Raw genomic sequence first — 25,166 nt, 5'->3', positions numbered from 1 at the left:
CTGGTGTTGATAACATTTTCAAAAGATGTTATTAATGTTTGAATCAACAGAACATAAACTTACGTTTAAGTAATTCACTTCAACAACACCTATTAATATTTCAAACTCCCTTATTTAATATATATATTTCACAAGATTCAATATTTTTAAAACATCATAGTAACAACATTTTATCGATAGTTTCAAGTTAAAATTAGAAGGAGGTTGACTAACGTACTTGTAAAACTGTAGGTATCGTAATCAGAAAGTATCGTACAAATATTATGCTATTTTTGTAACGTTCTTAAAACATTTCATGGAGGTTTCATTAAGCTGAACTACCGCTGACGTTTAAATGCGTTGAACATACATCATAGTTTTTTATTACAAAATCGGAAATTGATGTTTGAGACATATTTGAAAAAGAGGATAAACGGAGCATATTGATGTTCTCAAAATATCATGTTAACATTGTCGTTTTGTTTCTGACATGTTTCGATGATGTTTCGGAATCACACTAATTTTAGATGTGACATTGAATAAATTTAAAAAAGTCAAACATGCTGATAAATGTATTTCCATCGACGTTTGGGTCAATGGAAGGGTCAATAGTGCTTACGAATCACGCAATAACGTTCGAAACTTTGGGGAAAATAACTTTGTTAAAAATAAAATCAATTTTCAATTAGATGCAATGAAAATATTATTAATATTTAACTGTAAGGGGTGTTTCAAAATACTGTGCTTAACATGAATATTGTGACTGTTGGTTGATGTTGTATGACAGTGTTCGCATGTCATTGTAATGACGCTATCACAATGTACTATGTTGTAAATATATCATTACAATGTTGTTTTGACCTCAATTTACATATTGACCCTAAGTTGGCGTGGTTATCAAGTGTTGTTGCAATTCTGTTATTTTTTTAACCAAAGTTTTCAGTTTTACTCAATAGATAGCTTTTTAGAGTACGCTCATGAAATTAGTATTGAACTTTTAGCATTTGATACTTTAAAGTTTCACAATACAAATTGTCTAAAATAGTGAAAGTAATCCAATACAACAAGTTTCTTCGCGTCTTTACTTTGATTAAGGAGGAAAGTCATATAGGAACACCTAAATACGATCCATAGACAAAAGTACATAAGCTGTGGCGTACAGCAAGTGTTGTATAAAGCATAACAGTCATCCACGCTTAACTACTCCTGTCTGTTAACTTGGGCGTTTCGATATACGGATACCATGGTGGATTTTATGCCTTGTTTTCATTTGTTGCAGGAACAAGTGAGAGATTAAAATTGCATTGAGGCTTGCACGTTGATTGAGAGGTAGACCAAAAGTGAAGATCGGCAGATAACTAGCGTCACGAAACCTTATTTTGAGTTTTTAGTGGTACGTCACGAAACCTTATTTTGAATTTTTTAAGTAGTACTTTGTAAAAACATTGCCATACGTTTCGTAAAAAATCATAAAGATGTCATAAAAAAGTTTGCAAGACCATGTCGCTATAACATCATTCAAAATACGGCCATGATCACATCAGTTTGAGGTTTTAACATATTAATGCTAATTAAAGATTGCAAAGACATTTCACCAACGTTCCCTTACATGTCATAATGTCGCCATAACATTTTTGTGGAATATTATGAAAACATTAGGCATAACATATCAATCACGTTATAAAAACATCAATGTGTCTGTATCGGGACCCAAAGGGCGTGGAGAAAGTGCTACATCACTGTGAAATCAACACTGCCATTGGAAAGTTAAGCCCTCTGACTCGGAGATGGCAGCTGATTCAGTGTCTTCTTCAGCTGTGCCCCCACCAAGCTCTTCTGAGGACACATCCGCAGCTGATGGTAAATAGGGTGCAGTCTTGACCTTTGAACCCAAGACAGCCCCTTCAGTAACCATTTCGCCGCAGATCCCTCCTGAACCTGAAATACTAGCACCCTGTCAAGATGTGTCGGAGGGAAAGCCGGTCAAGGCAATACCATTTGTACACATGACTCCTCTCACCTACTCCTATCTCGTCCTGTATGCGAGGGACAGCTCTTTGAGTTCAATGCCAACTCGCTCTGCTTTGAACTATCGAGACTTCTTCCAGCCCCGACAATCGCCTGGATATTTTGAGGGTAACCAAGACGGAGCCTTCTCCACCCTCAGCCCATATTCTCATGAGCAGTTAGTGGCACCAGAGCCAATTGCCATTCTTCGAACGGTGGACCCTGCATAAACTGACGAGGACCAGTCTGCATTCACCGTGACGCAACCACTGCGTCTTTCGAAGCGGATCACGAGAGGGACACCTCCGGTCAGGTACCAAACCAGTATTCTAAGACTCCTCACCCACAATCATCGTACGAATATTACAGACGAAGATCTTTGCCTGCAATGAGCTTTCACCGATTTCCTAAGAAAAAGTGGATTGTTCAATTAAGATTAAACGAGACGAGGGGGCGCTATTCAAGGTAGTTTTTGACTTTGAAACGACTTCTTTGGGTACTTGTTCGTATAAGAAATCGAAGCCACCAGCCCTGCACCGTACACGTTATTGCACTTTGGTGCAGTTTGATTGATCCAGTCTTTTCTTTCCTCTGTAATTTCTGAATTGGCATTTATAGCATTCTGAACTTCGAAAGCCAAATGGCCCATATTAAAGGTAACCCACTGCATAGAGTGACTTAGAGCTCTCAAAGTAACGGAGAACGACCCAGACACACTGATTGAACTTGATGGGTACACACTGTTGAGGGTTTGGTAAACATTAAGTACAATTCTCAAAACTAGGGAAAACTACATTTTTCAGTCTAAAAATGGTGCGAAACCGCCAAAGCACAATTTTCGGGGAAACGCCTGCAAAGAGACTACGCTAAGGCAAATCACCTGCAAAAACATCACTCCGTCGCAGATCACGAGCGTGTGCTGCCTACATGGTCTGTCTCAACTTAATCCTCCACGCCAAACTGAACAAAATAGTCCCGCAAGGAACCAACTACATGTAACCATTATCACTCTCCCATACGGGATTATAACAGACTGCATGAATCTACAACTTCTAATCGAAGGCAAGTAACATAGAGAATTACTTCAGAAAACTCTAAAGGGGGCACTCGAATCTTCAAAATGTTCCACGAAACAATACATACCCAATATAGTGTGTACAAACACTGGCGAAGCTCAACGTAAAGGGGCAGAAAGAAGTCACGAAAACCTCCCCCTAAGGCCATCATAACAAATACCTAAGGGCAAGGAATGATAATAGGGTTAAATAACATACCTTCTAACACTGGTTGTGACATGTAAGAGAAATAAACGGTTCTGGAAGTCACAAAGAGCGACACATTACGAGACGAGACTCGGTAGCAAACTGCTGTGAGAAACGTGAACTAGATACATGAACAAACTCGTGTGTGGAGCTAGTCTCCAAACCAGCTGCAAGGGGCTAATAGGAAGTGCCGGACGTCTAAGTCATGACACTAAGGATATCGAACTCCTTGACATTTATCTTCGCCATTTTATTTGCCACAGGAAATCAAGCAAATTATGCTGTTTGTGGTGTATATTCCCCCTTCAGCAGCTATTAAGATAGCAGCTGATATAATCTAACACTTTGTATCTCAAACTGAGACAGCCTCACCTGTTGGTGCTGAGATTATTCTGGGTGACTTCAACTCATGCAGTTTAACGGAATGTATGCCTACCCAACTATCAGTATGCCAATTGTCCAACACGGAGAGATGCTTGTTTATACCTTTGCTACATCAACATTCCAGGGGCATACCAAGCAAAACAGTTACCCAGTCTTGGTAACTTTGATCACAAAAAGATCCAGGTGATTCCTGTCTATCGCCTCCAAATGCAGAGAGAACCTGTTAAAAAATTCTGGGTCGTGTCTTGGACAAGCCAAGCTATGGAGACACTGAATGTCTCCACACATACTGCAACAGATAATAATAATAATACCAAAAATCCACCAAGATATCCTGGTAATACTTTCGCTGTCTGACTTCGCGATGAATTTCAATGTTGTCCACATATATTCTGGTGTGTATTTCTTCCTAGATGGTTGCTGTCTTGGGGATCCTTGGCCTCCGTAGTTCAAACCTCTTAGCGTCCTCGGCTGCTTGGCTCCGTCGAGAGGTGGCATATTTTTTGGCAAAGGGGGAGGTGGAGTTGTTTCTGCCTGTTTGTTGCTCGGGGCGCCCTCTGGCGGGGTGTGCTCAGATAGTTTTCTTCTGTTTGCTGTTCCTCCCGGTCTTGGGATGCCCTCAGTGGTGGCATGGGTTTAGGAATCTTTCTGAACTTCTCCCAAAGTATGTTCATCTTGAGCTCAGGGTTGCTTCTTCCTATGGGGCTGGCAGCCTTCTCTGTTACAACCGTCCTTGTACTTCTTTTGCTGGCTCTGCCCAGTCGGCCTCCTGATTCTTTTCCTGGCTCAGCCCTGGCTTTCTGCCATGTTAATCGGGAAGGTGCTCTTTGCGGGCGGTCTTGTAGTAGCGTCAAATGTTGTCTCGCCTTAAGTCCTTGTAATTGCATCTCCGGCAGTATAGATTGGGGAGGGGGCATGGATTTTCATGTGCCGGAGTAGCCCCCTTAGGTGGGTAAACTACTTCAGGCACCTGTTGCATGAGAATTCAATCTTTGCGCCGACCTCCATTTTTATCTTGGCTATGCTAAGTTATTGATGCTTTCATTCAACGTCTGTGATATACCAAAGGGGACAGTTAGTTAGTTATTTATTGGTTAATTAACTTTTAAATATTCATGTATTCATAACGATGCAGATATTATCAGTATCTTTGGTAGTGTGGTAGATCTAATTGAAGATTGGGGGATTGTTAGACAGTCTCGTTTATTTAAGAAGTGTTGAATTATAGGGTTAGGGAACCCGTGTGAACCAGTTAATTGGGGAATTAGCGAAGCTTGGACTAAAAGGATTGCGTGCCATTGTTCCATGCTTGTTGGCATAGCGACGGTTGGTTGCAGTCCTGGTTTGGGAGCTTACTTTCCTCGTTGAGGTTTACTGGGTGCAGGTTTCCGTTAGAGTCTGGTGAGGACTATTATAATCGCCTTCTTACTGTGTTATTTCATAATAACGTAAAGTGGGTGGGGGTTATTTAAGTCACCTTGAACCTTGTTGCAGTTTGGGAACTGTGTTGCTTGGTAAGACAGTAGAGATTTTTGTTGTATAAGTCTACACTGTTGTGCTGTATAATTGCAAGGATTGTGTGGTCAAGACTCGCCAGTTATAAGCCATCGGTAGATTATTTATTTGCACTTGAAGGATACCCTGATCATTGTGAGGGTTGCCCGTTTATTGTGAGGGTTACCCTGATTACTGTGAGGGTTACCTGTTTATTGTAAGGGTTACCCTGATCACTGTGAGGGCTACCCTGGTGTAGGTTGAGGATAAGTTTAACTATTCACGTTCGTGGTGCAGTTTACCACGTAAGACCACCTACCCGTGAGGATCATTTTTGTACATAATTAATTGCTAAAGTATGTAAAGGATAACTGAAGCACTGACATTGAATAAACCAATCATATAATTGCCTTAGAAATTAATGGTCGCCGTGAGATTTAGTCCAGTCCTGTATCACTCGTGTTGGCATGTATTGTAACATTTATTGACATTGGAATCAATTATATAATCACAGAGCGGTGGTAAACTTCCACCAAACGAACAACCCCTAAGGCATAGTCCAGCGTTCGTTAACTGATATCCCTCCTTGCGTTTGGAAAGCCGCTCATTCTTGCATAAGGTTTGATAATTAAATTTGTTGGGTTAGGCCAGGCTAATTCTATCCCCGATCAGGCCAGTCTGCTGGTCCGCCACAAAAGGTGTCCGTTGTCCCGCCACAGTAGCTCATGTTCTCGCTTTGGGTATCGCCTTTTCTTTTCAACATCGTCTTCCGTCTTATCATGGCCCAACTCTACTGATATATTCGGTTTAAGTGCTGTGTTATCTTTGCCTGAAACTTCAAGACAATTGTTTTCTCTGAGGTAACCAAGATCTCAGGATGACTGCTTCCTTCACCCCTACCACCCAAGACTTCAAGAGGACTGCTTCCTCCATCCCTATCACCCCAAGGTTCAACCTCCTCAGGATGTTCTTACGCATTCTCAGAGCCTGGTCTGACATTGGCCTCACTAGAGGGAGCTATACTAGGGTTACTCCATGGATCCATTGGACCATTATGGCAAGCGTTCGGCTTATCGGCACGTACAACTCGGGGCTTTGTTCCCTTTTACCTCTTGATGCGGAACACAATATCCGAGAGCTTTTTCAATACTAAATACGGCCTCTCCCACTTTAACTGGACCTTTGGGCTCTTTGCATAGTCACTTTTTGCCTTATCATCACTTGGGGCCGGCTGCTCGATTGTTACATCAATCGGGACTTCTCGACCTAACATCATCATGTTTGGGGTTTCCCCAAGGCTCTCCTGTGTCGTACATCTTTATGCGCTGGTTCCAAATGGGAGGTACTGGTCCCAATCGCGTTGACCTTTGGGCAGATCGATCATTATAGAGACCATGGTGACAAGAGTCTTATTGACCCTTCCTATGAGCCTGTCTGACTTAGGATTGTATGCTGTTGTTGTTGACTTACTTATTCCCAGCATCCACATTTCCTGGAAAACCTCCGATTCGAAGTTGGTCCCTTGATCCAAATGGACCTCCCTCGGCAAACCAATTCTCTGACAAACTTTGAGGCAACTGTTTCAGCCTTTGTATCTGGGAGTGCATATGCCTCCATCCATCTTATAGTTTAGTCTCCAACCACCAGGATCCACTGGTTTTTATCTTTGGTCCTTGGGAGAGGACCGACTAAGTCTACAGCCACTCTATTCATAAGTTCCTTTCACATTATACTGTTGCAAGGGCGCCCTCCATTTCTTTGGGGCGGTTTCTTCCTTGCGCATTGATCTCATTTCCTGATGTAAGCTGTTACATCGGCACTCATACCTGACCAGAAGTATCGCTGCTTCACATGGTTTCAAGGTTTTATTCAGGCCAAGATGGCCTCCAAACTTCCCACCATGCAATTCTTCTGCAAATTTGCGTCTGAACATCTCTGGAACCAGCAACCTCCATTAAACTGAACTACCATCATTCGACTCCCGTTGTTGGTATAACACACCGTTTCTTACTGACAGCTGGTCCCAATAAGTCTTACCTGCTGGGGACCTGTGGCCAAGGTAGGTTACTGACCTCTAAAACAGGTTACACTTGCTTGGCTTTAACTTAAGCCTAGCACTCCTTAACCGTTCAAAGACTGTTCGGAGTTGTCCCAACTCCTCTTCCACTGTTCTGCCAAAGACAATGACGTCATCAAGATACACCAATAAGATGTCCCACTGCAGTCCTGGCAACACTTTCTCCACCAGCCGCTCGAACGTAGCCGGTGCGTTGGCTAACCAGAACGGCATCACCTTCCGATGATACAGTCCATTCCGTACCACAAAACTTAACTACTGCTGTGCATCCTCGTCCAGGGCTACCTGCCGTACCCCGAGGTGAGGTCGAGGGTTGAGAACCATCGAGCGCCCTGTAACACATCTTGTTCAGTTCTTGGCACAGGATAGGCATCCTTTATTGTTACCGCATTCAGACCTCCATAGTCGATGCGCAACCGTTTCGTCCCGCCTTTCTTCTTTACTCACACAATGTTAGCCACCCACGGGCCATCTGAGGGTTCAATCAAGCCACGTGTCTAGCTTCAGCCACCAGTGTAGATGTTGTGCTTAACTATATAAGTTTTGCCTATATCGTCGTCACCCCTTGAAAACACATCCTGAAACTCTACCAGACACCCTCTCAACTTTACATGATCAATCGATGGGCCAAATTCCTCCGACTTTGGTCGTACAACTCGGTCAAATGCTTGGGTAGCGCCAACTCGTGTCCCATAATCCTCTCTGCTGTGGGTGGAGTCTTCACCTCCACTAGTGTTATTATCGCAGCTACCGTTCCCGCACGCAGGACACGTTTCTCCTTATTTGGGTTTAATACTCGAATACGCACCACTTTGGTAGGTACATCAACCAAAGACTTGGCCATTACCTGGCCCTTTTCCGCAGTTCGGCCCCCTGACTCAACTGGTTCCATGATCATACTTCCTATAAACTCTTCACTCTGACTAACAACCATTCCTGGCACAAAGGTCTAGTGCCCAGCCTGTATCCCCGTAGTCCTTGTTACTATCACTCTGCCGACGAATGGCTCACCAGCAGTGCTTGTACACTTAATTCGTTCACCATTGACACATAGCTCAAGTCTTCTGAAATCTAGACAGCCCTGTGTAGACAACAACCAGTCCATTCCCCGCGTAGCTGATATTCCGATATCTGCAAAGGCGGCTTTAGCCGGGTGCACAGTCTTCCCAATACGCAACTCTAACCATGCGGTCCATACTTTCAACAGGCTACCATCAACACGGTATCGACTCCTGTAGAGTCGACCTCTGTTCTTTCGGTAGCCAGTGATATACTGATAGGCTCTCATTCTTCCTCTTCAACTCTGTCGCCCTTTTTCTGTGGGTCCTCTTACCGCGGACCCTCCGGTCGGCTGATCCTCGTTTCCCTGGTTGCAGGGACGCTTTTGTTTTGGCTGTGTACATTCTCTAGCAAAGTGTCCCTTTACACCAAAATTATGACAATTTAATTCAGCTTTTGGCCTCCGCAGAGGAGGTGGGCTATCCGACAACTGTCGCAGCTGGTCTGACGCAGCTGGTGACGTCACTGGCCGTGAAAACATGGATCAATTTCTCCAATTGCTCCGTCATGTCGGCTACACCCTTTACAGCTTGCTCGACAGAGTGCATCCTTTCCTCAATGGCCTTATCTATACCTCTGACAAACTGAGCTGGTCTCTCGTCGACTTTCCTTTGTGCCTCTATCTTATGGAAGTTCTCAGTCTAAAGCGCCGCCTGCAATGCCTCAGACAACTTTTCCGGCCTCGCTCGGATGATACCCTCTCGGACGTACTGATGAGCTACAGCGTCCATGAAATGATTTTTCTCCAGTCGCTCTCTCGCCTCTTCGGGAATTGCTGGATACCCCTTGACTGCTAAATCGTAAACTGCCTGACATAACTCTTGCAAAGACTCCTTTGGCTTCTGCCGACGATGATGTAAGTCGACTAGAACATTCTCAGCCTGCTGGCCAGGTCCAAACCTTCTAGCCAACAACTTCACTAACTCCTCATACTTCAACTTCCGGCCCCGGGGGCGCCCTCTCCAAGAATACGAATTGCATCTCCGTGGGGGTTGGCGGCATAATGCTCGGCTGATTGTAAATCGTCCCTTCGATTCACCAACCGACAACTCTCGAAGTGCCTTTAGTATTCATTCCACGGAACTTTACCACTGTAGCAGTCGGGAACTATACTTGGTCGGCGAGGTACCTGACTGAGCCTTTCCCGCAGCTCATCTTCTCCAACAACTCTTTCCTCCCTTTTTTTCCGGACAAGGCCCCGCCCCATCCTTCTCATCAGCATGAACTTTGTCAGTCTTTACTCTTGGCGAACGCGTGGCAAAACGCATCAACTCGCTGTGGAGCTTCTTTACCGCACCAGGTGCAGCTGGCATGTGAACACATTGACCCTCATTCACACCCCTTCCACGTACCGCAGAGACTATTGGACTGGACGCCGCCTCTTGCCTTAGAGGTTTCCAATCAATTAAACTACGCCCACCATCGTTTTCCTTGCAATGGACTTCTGGAAGTAACTTCTAAGAAGTAACCAGCTGGTAAAACAGAGAATAAGAACTGCACGTTACGGCGGCTAATTTGTTCCATCAGCTATTAAGTGGTACAAAGAGCAGTTGCAATGATGAGAAGCTGCAGTTCTTCTCTGTTTTCCGAGGATCATGATATATTTATTTTACCTGCTTTATTTTATAACTATTAATGTTGTAAGATGATCTGTTATTGCATAGTATAAGTAAGCTTTTTATTATGTAGCTGTCAACTATATTGATTCTTAATTTTTGTGCTTTGTTTATTTTACGTTTGTAATGGGATAATAAAGTTATATTGAATTGAATTAATTTTGTATTTTTGCCTCGCCCGACGTTTACATTTTAACACTGTATACTCAGTGTATGCCCCCAAAGGCTTGTGGAAAAAAACACACAAGCGTACTCGGGTGGGACTCGAGCCCACGACCTCGTGCTTACCAGTGCAGTTTTTGGTGGAGTTTTTTTTTTAAATATACACGTCGGGCAGGGCAAAAAATCCAAAATTGATTCCATCTCCCCGGCGCAAATCCATCTTTGAAGTACAATATTGAATTGAGTTGAATGGAATGACAAAAAAGTCCTCAAACTGCTCGATCGTGACGATAACTGGCCTTTTAGCCCTAGACATAACCGGTGCATGCATGCAACATCAACAACAAAACCCAGATAAAATCCCATTAATAAACTACGTATCCTTCAGGTTATGAATGTAGGCCTCTGAAAAATTATTGAAGACTTAACCAAGCTGTTGCTCTTCACTACTTTTAGAGGCCTTTTTTTTACATAATCCTCCACAACCCCAAGGTTATCTCGGGAATCATGGAAAAATTCCTTCAGTTTACAGCCATCGTGACAAGCGAGTCCCCTATAGCCTCGTTTTCAGTTGCCGTGAATAAATTACGCATATATTTTTAAAAGTCCTGTAAGGACCGGTAGCTAGCTGTGGTTTAACATGTGTAATTAGCCCTGCACTTTGAATGCTGAATATTTAAATTTTTGTCAGGCCAGTAACAATGCTTTCGCATGGAATACGTTTCAGCAGGGCGTCAAAAAACAAATACCTCTCCTTGCTAATTAGTCTCAGTTGATCACAGTGTGCTACTTTATTTTTGAATGATTATCATCAATAAATCCTTTTGCGGCAATTTGTTTTAAGTAAGTGGTTATTGTGTTGAATTCTTGATAACTGAACAATTTATGGTGAAGTTATTTTTGGTCAAGAAGAAGAAAAAAGCAAAATATACTATCAGCTCCTGCTTGATTCATTACCGTACCTGCTACCGATCTCTACGTTCAGAGGACGTCTGCAAGACGTCTGGAGACTACGTATAGGATGGAAACCAGAAACGGCCATTGCTGCCTCCACAGCTTCGGTTGCCTTCACATCCAAACATCAGATTCGTATACGGCCTAGCATGGAAAATGGCCGCAGACTAAGAATGTCATGTAATATACCAAAAATCTTCATCAAAAAAGTTTTTTGCTCTCAGTCGGACAACATAATGTCAAACACTCAAATATGAACATCCACTCAAGGAATAAACGGAGACATAAAGTAAATGCAGGGGTTATTTTATTTCATTCATTGGAGGCTTATTATTTGTATATATATTGTTTAATTTTGACATCGTAATACAGGATTTTCGTTGAGCTTTCAAAGGGTCGTCATCTCTCTTGTTTGTCTTTTTAACGTTCTTGCCAATGGAAATAGAATCCCTTTAGGGTACATTCTTAGTGTAGAAGCAATGTTGATTTAATATGATGATTTAATATGAAAATAATTTAACACTCTGAAGTGGCACCGTGTCAAGTTCTGCACGCGTGTGGTAGTTTGTCCCTTTTATGGTCAAATCATATTTATTATAACAAAGGACTCATAAATCACATTTCCCCGCTAGCTTTCTGAATATAGGAGATGGAAATCTTTTAAGGACCTATACCTAGAAGACATGCATTACAGCAAAGATTCATTGTTTCTCGTCCCCGCCCGCTTCCTTTTTGGAGGCCACCTGGATTTCTTTTATTATTTTTGAAAAATGCAGAGAAAAAACAATTCATCAGAAAGCAAATACTTGCAAACTTTGTGAGTCAAAGTTTTCAGTACAGACTCTGTCAGTCACTTTGTACATCACATAAATCGACGTGCGATCGCAAAACACGTCTTAGTGAGAGTGTAGGGCAAGGCGAGTTCACCCGAATCTGTCTGCACAAACTGTACGTACATGTACTTCATATCCAGCATGTGACCGCTATGGGACTTAAGGGCGTTTCGAAACGAATGGGTTAGGCTTGGTTTTCGGTTTCGCTGGTTCCAGTCTGAGCCTCTAATGCAGTTTAGAATGCTGCATCAACTGGCTGGAATCAGCGAAGCCGACGACTCCGTCTAATCCACTCGTTTCAAAAACGCCCTGTCAGCTCAGGCTCGAGCGCGTCTTTAATGAATTGGCTCGCTCGGACGTAGTCTGGTTCCCGATCCCATTTTCATCAATGCATTCGGACTTACAAAGTTGCAGGAGAGGGGGCGGGAAACAGTCTAGCGCGGCTGATGTTTTCTGTCACTCATGCATGCATGAGCGCTCATCATAAGCCTGAATCTTGTTTTGTTTCATTTCACCAAAGCACTAGTCAACAAACAGTGATGGATACATCGTATGTCACAGGTCCAAAAGGCAAAGTCTTTGTAGTAGAAAAAATGTAGATGTGCAAAAGTAAACCGACAAAATGTAAAGAAAAAATGCCTCAAATATTTTTAATCAATCTTCATATGTTTATGGAAAAACACAAACACATTTTTTATTTATGGCTTGGCGTGTACACTAGTTGGTTTTGAGAGTTGACATTTGGTGCTTGATTTTATCTTTAAAATTACTCATCAAAAATAACTCTTGACTTTTGGAGGTTAAAAGAAATGTATCTAAAACTGTTCGTTGTAGACCAATACAACACTAAACGACACTGTAAATATGTTCAGTTCTTTTGTCCAACCTGTCTTTCATTTTAACGCGTCTTTGAATAGTAGAAACACCAACGGTTGCAAGACATTTTAAAATGGTGGCCATCTTGTAAAAACAAAAAATAAAAAGCCCCGTTTCTTCCTTTAAAAAAAAAACCAAAAAACAGAACAAAAAACGGACGAGAAACATTTTTTTCTTTGTCTTATGGGTAAGGCATGTACATGACAGGCCCACTTCCTATATAATGCACAGTGCTTTATAAATTTAACCAAATTATCAACTTCACTGATCGTATTTTTTACAAGTTGACAAAGAGGTATTACAGTACCATTTGTTAATGGATTCAGGATATGGTGTCTAAATTTGTTTCAAAGTCTTAAATTTTGTCTTTGAGCAGTCTTAATCCATTGATATTATCCCCCGCCACCGAAAATGGTCGAGCCAAGATGCGCAGTTTCCTTTTGCATGCCAAGCCTTCTAAATCGTGTCATGTGATGCTAATCTCTGGCATCTACGGCTGCAAATTAAAATAAGAAAATATGTCACATGTCAAAACAGATAAAATCGAGTGTCCTAGTTTAGATAGTGACATGTTTGTCACATGTGTTACGAAGTAATGACGATTTCTATGCACTCCGTGCAGAATTGGATCTTATCATTCAAATTAGAGAGAGTATTTTGTTGGTTGTTGTTTGCGGCTGTGTGCCTGCTGGCAATAGTGATGAAGTTCACTTTCTCAGCTCCTGTCATCTTGTTGGCTCTGTGAATTTTTGCATTGTCCTTCGTGATAATGACCAATAAATTAATAATTATAATAAATAAGTGCCTCACTTTGAGATTGTCATTACGCGTTTAGCGTGTCCAACGTCTTGAAAAATCCCGCTGCACTTCATATATAAAATTATTGGTAATATTTTTCATCATCAAATTCAGTCTCTAAAGTCTGTTTTGAAGGGGTGCGGTCAAATTCAGAGTTGCAGAGGCACGTGGATTTGTAACCTGTTTTCCTTAATTGGTCGTCATTAGTTTGTGAGTATTCTGTTAAAAGCAGAGTAAACTCGTACGAATTAAGCTCTCTTTTGATGTGATGTCATGCATTTATCAAATTATTTATTTTCCTTTTTTCTCTTGTTTTTTGTTAACTTAATATCCCATTATTAATGACAGGTTATACAATACAGTCTGAAAAAATCTTATGGATCAGATATATGAAACTGATACAATATTTTTATTGTAGCCTTTGTAGCGTTTGAAAGTCCTTTTAATGATTAATTTAAACTGTTTAAATTTGTTGAGAGAATTCTCAACTGTCAAATGTTAATAACTCTTTTTCTTTAATAAGAGCGAGGCATTTATTTCGTACTGGAAGTGGGCGAGCCGGATGTTAAGTTTAATGATTCTTTATCAATATGGCCGAAAATCCAGTATCACTTTGGTAAAACACAATTTAACATAAATTTTACCTTGACATAGAGCAACTTGTTGGGGGATCCTTTGGCATCAGACACTACGTCGGGAGTCGCATTATTCACAATGGCATAATGCACCGCTCGCGGAGATGAACCTGGGTTTGATCCCAGATAAACAGCAGCGGCACCTGCAGATGAATCTCAGAAATATGCTTCATATCCTTTTGCTCAAAACATTGCTTTAAGAAAAATAAGGAAAATTACTCAACGAAAATTATCTATTTTGAAGAGCTACTTTTGCTTTTCCGTATAGCAGAAAAATGGGACTCTCCAAATACCTTGAATCTGAGGCTTCAGTATGAGACCTATACATGATTGAGAGACCAAGAGTTCAACAAAATGACTGAACAAGCAATTGTTCGTAAATGTATTGGCATAGAAGCGAACTTACCTGTTACATGAGGACATGCCATTGAAGTTCCTGACAGAGTCATACTTCCGGTGTCGGACGAGTGGGCTGTACTAAGGATTCCTACACCAGGTGCAAAGAGGTCGATGCAAGGGCCATGGTTGGAGAAATATGCACGGCTGTCGTGACTATTCGTGGCCCCAACGGAGAGTACCTTACAGGCAAACAACATTGGTCAGGTTTAATTTTCTGTCCTTATCACATTAAACAGCGGAGTACCCAGCATTTAGAGCGGGGGGGGGGTGCGCGGGGCTTCACGTTAAAGTGTGTGCAGGCATGGCATACTATAGTGTGGACCTTTGCACAAAAGAAGTTCACATAATGTAGGGTGTAATGGCGTTCTGTGGACTCCCCCTCTCTGAAAAACAGTTTCAAAGGCATTTTGGGGTCAAGAGTATCTGTGGCAAAATGAAGAGGAACAGTCTAGGAAATCATCATCAAAAATCCAGCTCAAAGGAGTTATCCCAGTTGGAGAAAAAGGAGCATTTTCCTCAAGTTTCCTTAACCACAGGAGAACAAAGGAATGTCGACACTTTGTATTGTATGGGTACAACTGACCTTGGTGGCAAGGGCCATTGAAAATAAGCAGGGTGCGATTTTGACTGTTTTCTCTCTGGTTTCCCGGCTTTTTCTTTACAAAACCCCATGAAATCGTTTTTGCTATTTAGTTTCAAATCTAAGCTGAAGCTTTACTGCTCTGTAAAAGGTCTTCACAATCGTGATTTTTTTTGTGCGGGCGAGATTAAACGGGAAAAATCTTTAGTGAAAAGGTCTATAAATAATAACAGAATGATAACGTAGAACTTTAAAGTGGCAGTAACTCTGACCAAGTTGATATACCGTTGTGTGCCTGGAAGAAGGGCGTAAGCGCTTACGCTCTTTTTCTGGGAAGCATTATTAATGCAAAAAAAAAACATTTTCCATGCAAAAGGTCGTATGTACTATGCAACTGTTTTTTATTAATGAGATAGAAAGATTTCTTTGCAAAAAGTTAAAAACAAATCCGAGTAGGTTGTATTGTTTTGGTAGTAAATTGGGTTCATTTTGCGAAATAAAGAGAGTGTGGCTCTTACGACCTTTTGCCGGGCACATCCGCTCTGGGTGGGGTCGTGTTATGTTAATTTAGCCAAAAACGTCAAATAACCTAACCGCTGAATCATTTCATCATACATCATGTCGCCATGCTTTTTCTGAACAAATTGTAACGTGACATACACCACATTCCTGTATATCACCGACTTGCACTTATGATATTATGGAGGGCTGGTGGAGGGTGTTAATTGTGAAAACACACCGACACCGTGGTCCCAGTCACTCCATTTTTATTCTGAAAAAGAGCTGAATAGAGCGAGCGATGTGCTTGCTAGCAGCAAGGGAGACAGCGTTTTGGGGAATGGAGAGTCATATCTAAATCTCTGACGGAGTATCGGCAAACGGACTCGGTACTTTTATGACATTTTGACAGTGGAAAACAAAAACTCACTCCTTTCACTGCTGCTGGTGAAACATTGCAGGCATCGATGTTTGAGTTTCCCGCAGCAACAGAAACTGTGTATCCCCTGTTGAGCATCCTCTGGACGAGAGTGTTCATGAGGTTACTATACCCTCCGCCCAGGGACATTGATACCACTCCCTTGCCATTGCCGGAACCGAATTTTTGGACAATATAATCCAAAGCTTGTGAGGAAACGGAAACAACTGTTAGTTGAAAAGTAGACAAAATCGCTGTTCAAGGAAAGCAGCGTGGTGGCATTCACATGCTTGTTGATCTCGAGTGTGGAAAGGAAAAGCGTTTAGTCTTTTTAAAAACAAAAAAGCCTTCCAGATATAAATGTGAGAAGACCTCTTTTCAGGTGATTTAGTCCATTTTGAGTATCCCGTTTCCTCAAACCTGTGGGTGAAGGGGTGTGAATCCTGGTGGATGGGATACTTCATGTTTTCACATAAGGATTTGTCATTTAATCACCTCACCAGATTTTGTCCTGCACGTCAAAAGAAATTGTCATTTCATTTTTTTGGTTTGTTAAAAATCCACAAATCGTGACCCAAATGGTAAAATCGCTTGTGATTGTACATTTAAACAATTATTCCACAAGCTCGTTTCAGAAAGTAGAATCATTAGATTGTTTTGTGGTGATACTATAAACTAAATCAGCGTGTTCTATTCCTGTGACGTAGGATTTAGACACTAGACCCATTTCTTCGGTGGGAAAACTAAATTTTTTGAGGATCTTCAGCATGAATAACTTAATGATCAGCTTTTATATAAGAATATGGTCAATTATGAGTTCCGTTTTAAGTTGCTTAGAAGTCAAAGGTCAAGGATTTTTGGCTGAACTCACGTTGAAGGTTTATCATAAATAATCTTCTGAGATCACAAACCGAAGAGTTTTTCTTGAGACTTGTAGGGCCCTACACTTTAAGGGATTAAGTTTAACATTAATAATTTGTTGTTGTATTCAAGAATGAATCCGAAACATACGGTGAAACAATTGCTATTGTTTAGTTTTAAATGTGAAGTTCAGTGCATGTTTCCCGGAATGGCTGTGCAGCGACCACATCAGAATGTTTCCATTCACTCTCTCCAGCAATAGACACTTGCACAGTCTTGCATTAGGAGTTACTGTTGTAATTTGCAGTCAGGTATTAAATGTACAGATCACCTGCACAAAATCCAAATAACTATAGCAGTGTAAGGACAGTTTGCTTTCGTACCGGCTGCTATGTACGAGGTGAGCAACGAATAGGAGTGGTAAAGCGGAAAAGAGCAGTCGTACCCTAAAAAATTTGTTACCGCAAACTGTTTTTTAAAAATCGCTTTAATTGAATACATGTGGAAATTGTTGGTTGCATGCTGAGCCTCCCGCGACCTTTCTCCTGCATCTGAATTTCAAGAACAAAGTTCAGTGTATGTTCAGTGACAGGACAAGAGTACGTGGGTGAGACAAAACTACACACACGAATAACACTTGTGAGATTATTAAAAACAAAGTCTTGGAATTAAGTGTTTGCCAAACATACCGCTGGCAATTGTATTACTCCAGCACCCTCCACTGCACACGTTGCAGCTGTAGATTTTAGCTTTACGTGCGATGCCGTAGATGTCTGCTCCAGCTATGCCAGCGCAGTGAGTACCATGTCCACCAACATCTTTTTCCCCAAATAGAAGGGAAGCTCGTCCACCAAATGCCTGGTGATTGATATTGACGCCAGAGTCCACAATGAATATGTTCGCCCCTTCACCCTGAGCTATCAGAGAAAATGACATTTTTAAAATGTTCATTGTGGAGAAGCTTTCAAAAATAGATTAAAATATTACATATCATGAAAGAAAATGCTCATGAATGGGTTGAAAAGGCCCGCAAGAAAGGTTACATTCCCCCTTGAAGACAGAAATTGACCACAGAGTAATGCAAAAGAAATGGAGAAATGGTTCGTCCTTCACAAATCGAGAAATCAACTCAGATCACAGGATCCTCACTGCCTCTCTAGAGACCCCCAAAGCGCAACCAAACTCTCCTTTTAGATCCCAGTCAGGTCAAAGACAACTTCAACCGTGTATTCACAACCGTTAGACATCGTTGTCTGATTCACTTCTAGGTCAAATAGCACGGAAGCCAATCAATTCACCCTGAAGTCCCGCGAAGAAGGCGCAGAGTCCTTTGGGATGACACAGATATACAGGAGTTGATGAAGAAAAAAACATAGTCTCAACTCCTAAGCAGTGCGCAGCCAGATTAGCTTAGAGATGTCTAAAGGCCTCTCTAACAAGGTTGAGACCTACTTTGAGGAGCGACGTGCTATCGTTGAAAAGGCACATCGTGTGGCTAAGTACAAGTTTGCTTGGGAAGTTGTTCATATCCACATATCCAATATCCACACCTCCAAAGATCAAAAAGGGTAAACCAGCAGAGAGGAGTGCAACCAGACAGGCCCATTTCCCAAAGTAGCATGATATATACTGTAGACTATAGCTATTTGCCTATCCCAGGAAATTTCTCATACTTGCTACCTATTTTGATAGATCTCTTAGCTATGGATGAACTTAAATCTGCCTCTAAAGATACGAAGTTCATAGCTCCTGATTGGGACGGTCTCCTGGCTTAGTCATTCTAATCTGGTATTGTCTCAAACAATCTCATCATTAAACATTGCTTTGGAAACCAACATTGCTCCCCAAGAATGGGAAAAATACTCGTCCCCCCCATTCCAAAGCAAGGAGACCTAAAGTGACTCCACGGCCTACAGCGGCCTTACCTCTCTTTCAGCAAAGCCGTACAACAGAACTTTGATCATCCAGAACCACTACTGGCCCCGGAGCAGGCAGGTTCCGTTGTTAGTCCTCAAAGCAATAGGAAGAGGACCAAGTCCATGGAATGCTGTAAAGTACCACTATAATCTGACACTATAAGACGGCACCCTCCTGGAATAGTGCAAGACTTCAAGTAGGTTGGGGCCGGATGTGCACCAGCTACAAGGACATTTTAATCAGGAAAGCTTTGGATTTTGGTGCCTGCAGAAAATTATTTGAAATCTAGAAAGCTCCACTCTCCCTATGAACACTCAGCTGAGGCTGTTCAGAGTGACAGTTGATCCTGTGCTACTATACGAATGCAAAACGCCGAAACTTTGGTCCGCAAACCAAGAAATGTTACCTGATGACCTAATGGGTGCTTCGTGCGTCTGCTTCGTATAGCCCACAACATGGACTAGACAGCTAGCCCGTGCAACAATCAGATATATGGCTAAGGTTTTGTTCCTCAACGCAAGGTGGCTAAAATTTGCTGGCCATACTCTTTGCGCCACTGAAGAGCTAATTTAGGACCTCATTTCGTGCGAACCAAATCCAAACAGCATCAAATTCTTGTATGTCAAGCTTCTCTGTCACTTTACACTAGCGCAACGAAGAAAAGCTGAGGGGACGTATGTCAGACGGGCAGCAATGGCAATGCATCTTGGGTGTATGCGACTTCCACTTTGACTTTGACGGAATGTTTACCATTATTAATCTTATCATCATTATTATTTTTGTCATCGTAAATAACTATTATGGGAGGAACCACATTCCTCTTCGGATTACACTAAATGCTATAGGATTACTAGATGATTTGCAACAGTTGGTAAATTTAATTATGGTACCGTTAAATTGGCGTTTAAATGAGCAGTAAGAGGTACAGTTTACTCTGGAACTTACCTTCATCAATACCTTCAAGTTAATAAACAAGCACATTGCTGAAACAACTTCATTCAATAGGAAGCTTTAATAAATATAACGAGATACACTACAATCACAGCTAGGTTTGCTTCGGTGATAAAACTTTTACGGAAGTTGTTAATAATGTATTTTTTATTTATTCCTCTTTAAAGGAATCTGCACCGCTCGACTCTTATGGTCCATCTTCTGACTTCCCTGGCAGTTTATGAAAGTAATGATCACGTTATGCCAAAGTAACATACCATCATCGTTGTAGTTGAACACACCGTCCCTTCCACTGCGACTGTCTATGCGATCAATACCCCATGGTGGGTTATTTTGTGAGCCGAAAAGTGTTAAGATGGAGTCCTCGTGAATGTACTCAACACCCTCAATAGCACGCACCTGAACCAAAATGATATGGCTTTTAGCATTTCAAGAACAAGCAATAACAACAACCTATAAAACAACAAGCAACATACAAAAATAAAGCACGAAAAATAAATGAAAATTATCCACTTTGGAATGTGACTATTTCTGCCTTCGCAAAAGATGCAAGAGAATTTCAAACTACATTGTTGACTCACTGACAACTCACAGCTACTTCTCGTCTGATGGAAATCCAAAGTTGACCTGGTAACTTACCCGGGTGAGGATGTGTTGTGGAATCTTAAGCATCAGAACCGGCATGAGTATTTCGAGTTTGGTGATTTTGGGAGCAGGTGCACGGAATATGGAGAAGATGTCCTCAATCTCTTCTTGCACGCGCCCCAGCTGGTCAAAATCCTGAAATACACAGCAGTAATAGACTTTAGTAGGTTAGCTAACATTTCATATTTTCTCCTGATTTAAATCTACGCCATCTGGTTGGTGGGTCGTCGACCATCCTTCCTAAAAATTCGTTCTGCCAAATGCCGACTGTCACGGATAGGCTCCTCGCACAGCCGAAATTTCGGCGAGCATTAGGCTTGAGACACTTGTTTTGTACGTCTTTGTACGGTCAATGCATGGAATACATTGGAATACATGTAGGCTACACGGAATCTATGAGAGCAATTGCATGGTTGCACTCCATTGACTTCTCATAGAAAACAGCGCAAAATAGAAAGGGTGCTTCAAGGTAACGCTAAGGAACAATTTCATAACTTGTGTTTTACTTGAAATTCAAGATAATAACCACAAGGAATATTTTCTTTTTATTTCACAAGTGGTAGCCACGTCAATACTTTATCCTAGCCATCCCAAAAATACTACGCGGGAGTAAATCTCTTATAACATAGACCCCCAACATTGATTCTTTTGTGACCGACTAGGCGACTACCCTGAGCTGGTCTCAAGTGCTTTAATTTATAGGCATATTTGTACAATAAGTCCAGTACCCTAACTACGGGGGGGGGGCACGGAGGCACGTTCCCCCCCCCCTAGCGGATGCCCTTGCCCCCCGGGTGCCCTTTTGTGAAATCTCTAAATAATCTCCGTTGAGTTTATAGAGCTGTGCAGCTGCAGCTTATTTTGTTGTGGTACCCCCTTGAAAAGTTGTGTGCATCCCCGGGCGCCCCCTAGACATTAAGCCTTGGTGACGTCACTGAATCATTCTAAATGGCACCTTTTATTTCAAATAACTCCGTAGTATTATGAACATTGCATATAACTGACGAAATGAGGAACGTGCGCCCTCCCGTCTAACATTGCACGAGTCGGTTGACCAAGCAAGGTATTATGATGCCCCAGCTGGACCAATTTTATAGCAATGGAGGCTCCTTCGGTCGGAGCTAAAATTCGTTGGTTCACGAACGACTATGAAATGCACGCTTTAAGGTCGCATCACTACCAACAAAATTAACACTTCCGACCAATATGGCTCTTTTCAAGCAATGAGAGGGTCCTTCTGCTCGAAGCGAATTTTATATGCAAGGTTCTTTCGAAACCTACCTCGACTTCTACGATCCAGCTGTCGGGTACGGCACGCCCGTTGGTCGTGAGGAGAGGAGCCAGTCGAGCATGAGCCAGAGCAACACACAGACACAGCAGAAGAAGCTTCATGGTCGGTTGGAGGATTGGGCTGCACACTTTTAAGAGAAAAGTAAAAGCCTACAAAGTTGAATACAACAGTCTTCCTAGAGCAACTTTTGATTGAATCGTCAAAATAATTTCCAGCGTATTTATGTGTTCTCTAATTCCTTCATTTCCGTTCAAATTGCTGTATACCTTACGAATAAACAAGATGAAACGATTAAAGCCTTCGACTGTTCTCGTAAAAATGCCCTCATTTTTAGATAAATAACTGGAACAAAATTTCTAGGCCACATTTTGAGCAGATAGTAGCGATTAAACTGTGTGTTTGTTCAATGCAACAGGACATGTGTTTTTATAAACAAGAAGTTCCCACGTATTTCATTCCGCGTTTGACTCGTTAGTTCAACTCTTTCTTTAGGATGTACCATTACTCGATATACTCGAAAGAAACTGCTCGTGCTAACGTCAATAACAAGATCACAGACATCTTATGCTTAAACATAGGTAATAGCTGCATGTTTAGACCAGTGAAAACTTTCAAAAAAAGCTCACTAATTCCCCCACCCTCAGCCAGGTGGTATGTTTACTTTCCTTGCTCTGACTGAGGCTTGGCTAACTGAAGCTGTGTTAGATGCTGAGATCAACATCCCAAGTTACACCGTCTTCCGGAAATATAGACGTGGTGGTGGTGTACTCTAATGCTGCCACACTGCTTTCATTTGCCGTATGAGACCCGATCTTGAACAGGACGACCTCGAACTGGGTAGAGGATAAACTGTCTAATCGTGAAAAAATGTGGTGTTCAACTGTTCAAGATTCTTGCCGGCACTTGACCAATGCCTCGTGTCTCACGAATGTTCATGCCTCACTTAGTTTGTGTGCATGCGTACTGAAGCCCACCATAACCAGAAGCCAGTGAACTGGCTCTTGACTCGAACAGGTGGACCCCAAAAGTAATCGATCAACATCAAGCTCAGATATAGTTGCTTGCCCGTCATTTCTGTACCTTTTAATATTTAAAACACTGAAAGTCCCTTTTTCTAACTTGCACACGATAAAAATCAGTTTCTGCCAATTTGTGCCTGCCTTTCTTAGGCGTACGTACATGTACCTCCAATGTAACAGTCAGAAGTGGGAAGTGAAGTCAACATTTAAGAGAGGACTTTGTGAGTTTTGCCGGGTTTTTCATGATATCTTTATTTAGTGGGGAATATCATGAACGCTCTAATGAGAAAGTTTCATGCAAGAAGATGAATGAGAACGGAAAGTTTTTGTTTGTGCCTTTTAGTCGGGTAATTTGACGTCATTGTACGTATTAGTGCAATGCGTTAAAAGTTAACTCGTACCGAAACGTACTCGTATCCACGCATACCTGTTTTACATACAAAGTGTGGACATTCCCTTGTCCTCCTGTGATTAAGGAAACCTGAGGAAAATGCTCCTTTTTCTCTACTTAGGATAACTCCGCCGAGCTAGGCCCCTAAAACTGTTTTTCAGAGAGGAGAAAACATTGTGTGGACGTGTGCGAGTCGACACAACGCCATCGGACCCTACATTATGTGGACTTCTTTTGTGCAGAGGTCCACACAATGTATGCTACGCCTGCAAGCCTGTGCGCATTATACCTGTACTGGGTTCGACGGTCCCCTTGGATATGGGCCCACACCTTTTTCAATAACTATGGGGTTTCCTTATTTTTTCTATTTATACAGGTAGAATGTAGGAGTCATCCGGTCCCTGCACCTGAGGATTTTCCTTGGGATTTTAAGGTTTCTCCTTGGATTTAATTTTGGGATTTGTTTACATGCACATGCTGTCATGGCTGTGCATACTCTTGACTAAAAAATGGAGCCTGAGGAAGAAAAATCCGAGTTAGTGTTCCCGAATGTGAAAAAAGGTTAAAATCCTGTAATTGTCTGTTGAGAAGTGGTGGAAAGTTTCAGACTGTGATAGCAAGGAGCGCTGTGTTGCCGACAAGTGTAGTCAGTATCTAAATCAGTACAAGTTGATAATGTTGCAAATGCAAGTGTCGGGGAGATTTGGCTTTGGCCGAAAATGCAGGTTCACTCAACACCAAAAAATTCATAGGACAAAAGTCAAGTGTGAGCAAGAGGTACAACTAGGGAATGCAGATGTCACAGAGAGCATGGAAAAAGGTGTGTATGTCTTTCAAGGCTCAACTCATGAATGATTTTGCTGTAGAATGTGACACTACTTTAGCTTACCACGCCTACCAACATGACCAAGTACCATACAGTATACCAACTGTGCCAAGTTATTCTTATCAGACTTGCCTCTGACATTTTGTTCAAGGACAACTCTGGGACTGTAGGCATGTCTGTCCCACCATGCCCACTCATGTGCGTCCCAATATAGCCAGTATACTGTATACATTTTCTTTCATGTTTTTATAAATCTTGCCCAGATTTTATTTGAATTTCCAGTGTTTATCTATTTATTTCTTTGATAAATTTCTGCCTAGATGAATGACCGTTGTTTGGTACCATCCTATCCTGATCCATTCATGTCTTGCTTCCACTTTGTAGCATGTGTGGCAAGAAAGAATGCTTAATATGGAAAGGCAAGAAAAAGGGACGGGATCCATCCATGTGCACCGAGTCAAGTGATTGAGGTTTGTGTACCTATATGTAGTTTATAATCGAACCCATCTTCAGTGTTATTTTTAAAAAATGGAATCATAATGCAGCATTCTTTCCAAAGTGTACAAACCTAGATAAATTGAGGGAGATTTACAACCATCAAGAAATTTGAAAGTATACGCCATATAATAGACAAAAGAAAAACATGGTTTCAAATTCATGTGTTTATTCCATTGATATAATTTCAGTATTTGAAAAGCCCTCCTGAAACAAGTACTTGTATTTATGATTGCTGGAATTCATGGAAAAATGCAAACTTGAAAATATCTTTTCAACATTAATGTTCTTTTATACATTGTTTGGGTGGTGGTTGGAGAATAGCTGAAAAGAGCTGCTGAACTGAAGGCTGAGAAAACATGCTTCTATGGATACGTAACACATACCGTGTAGGCATCAAAGTGAAGTATCACAGAGATTCTTACATGATCTACCAGTAGATATGGACAACTTTCCTAGGTGAGGTTTATGGTAAATACAGCATGAAACAGGCCAAACGTGTTTATTTTCTCGCCCTCTCATGGACTGTTGTGTATACTCAGTCATGTACTATTTATACTGGCCTTTTTAGGGTAGAAAAATGAATTGTGCTTTTCTAGACCAAAGGTCTATTTCTCTACAGCTCCATCTCTCCCGTCAATTTCTTCTTTCATCTTTATAATCATTTGTAAGCACCCAGTCAATTTCCCTATATAGTTTGTTTCATGATCTCCATTTCTTTAAACGGAGAGTTATTTTC

General features: G+C 41.7%; 1 protein-coding gene across 1 annotated transcript; it reads right to left on the bottom strand.

The window, feature by feature from the left end:
- Window positions 1–11,284: 11,284 nt before the first annotated feature.
- On the bottom strand, window positions 11,285–21,900 carry LOC147800462 (uncharacterized). The gene is made up of 8 exons (XM_087144107.1): window positions 21,687–21,900; window positions 20,400–20,540; window positions 20,018–20,159; window positions 17,582–17,809; window positions 16,044–16,237; window positions 14,543–14,714; window positions 14,146–14,279; window positions 11,285–13,199 (listed from the first exon to the last, which is right to left on the bottom strand). Exons 1-8 carry the CDS (start codon window positions 21,795–21,797, stop codon window positions 13,194–13,196), a joined length of 1,128 nt encoding a protein of 375 aa, XP_087000233.1. The 5' UTR covers window positions 21,798–21,900; the 3' UTR covers window positions 11,285–13,193.
- Window positions 21,901–25,166: the final 3,266 nt, after the last annotated feature.

This window comes from Acanthaster planci, linkage group LG01 (assembly GCF_054643075.1).
Source record: "Acanthaster planci isolate LZ-2023a linkage group LG01, COTS_SCS, whole genome shotgun sequence".
NCBI lineage: Eukaryota > Metazoa > Echinodermata > Asteroidea > Valvatida > Acanthasteridae > Acanthaster > Acanthaster planci.
This window is presented reverse-complemented; position numbering and strand designations above follow the sequence as displayed.

Excerpts from the sequence above, each read along its gene's own strand:
- LOC147800462 (XM_087144107.1), bottom strand. The coding sequence starts at position 21,797 with ATGAAGCTTCTTCTGCTGTGTCTGTGTGTTGCTCTGGCTCATGCTCGA. Across the intron at positions 20,541-21,686 it reads GCTGGATCGTAGAAGTCGAG|GATTTTGACCAGCTGGGGCG; the intron begins GTAGGTTTCGAA and ends TGTGTATTTCAG. Across the intron at positions 14,715-16,043 it reads CACCAGCAGCAGTGAAAGGA|GTACTCTCCGTTGGGGCCAC; the intron begins GTGAGTTTTTGT and ends TTTGCCTGTAAG.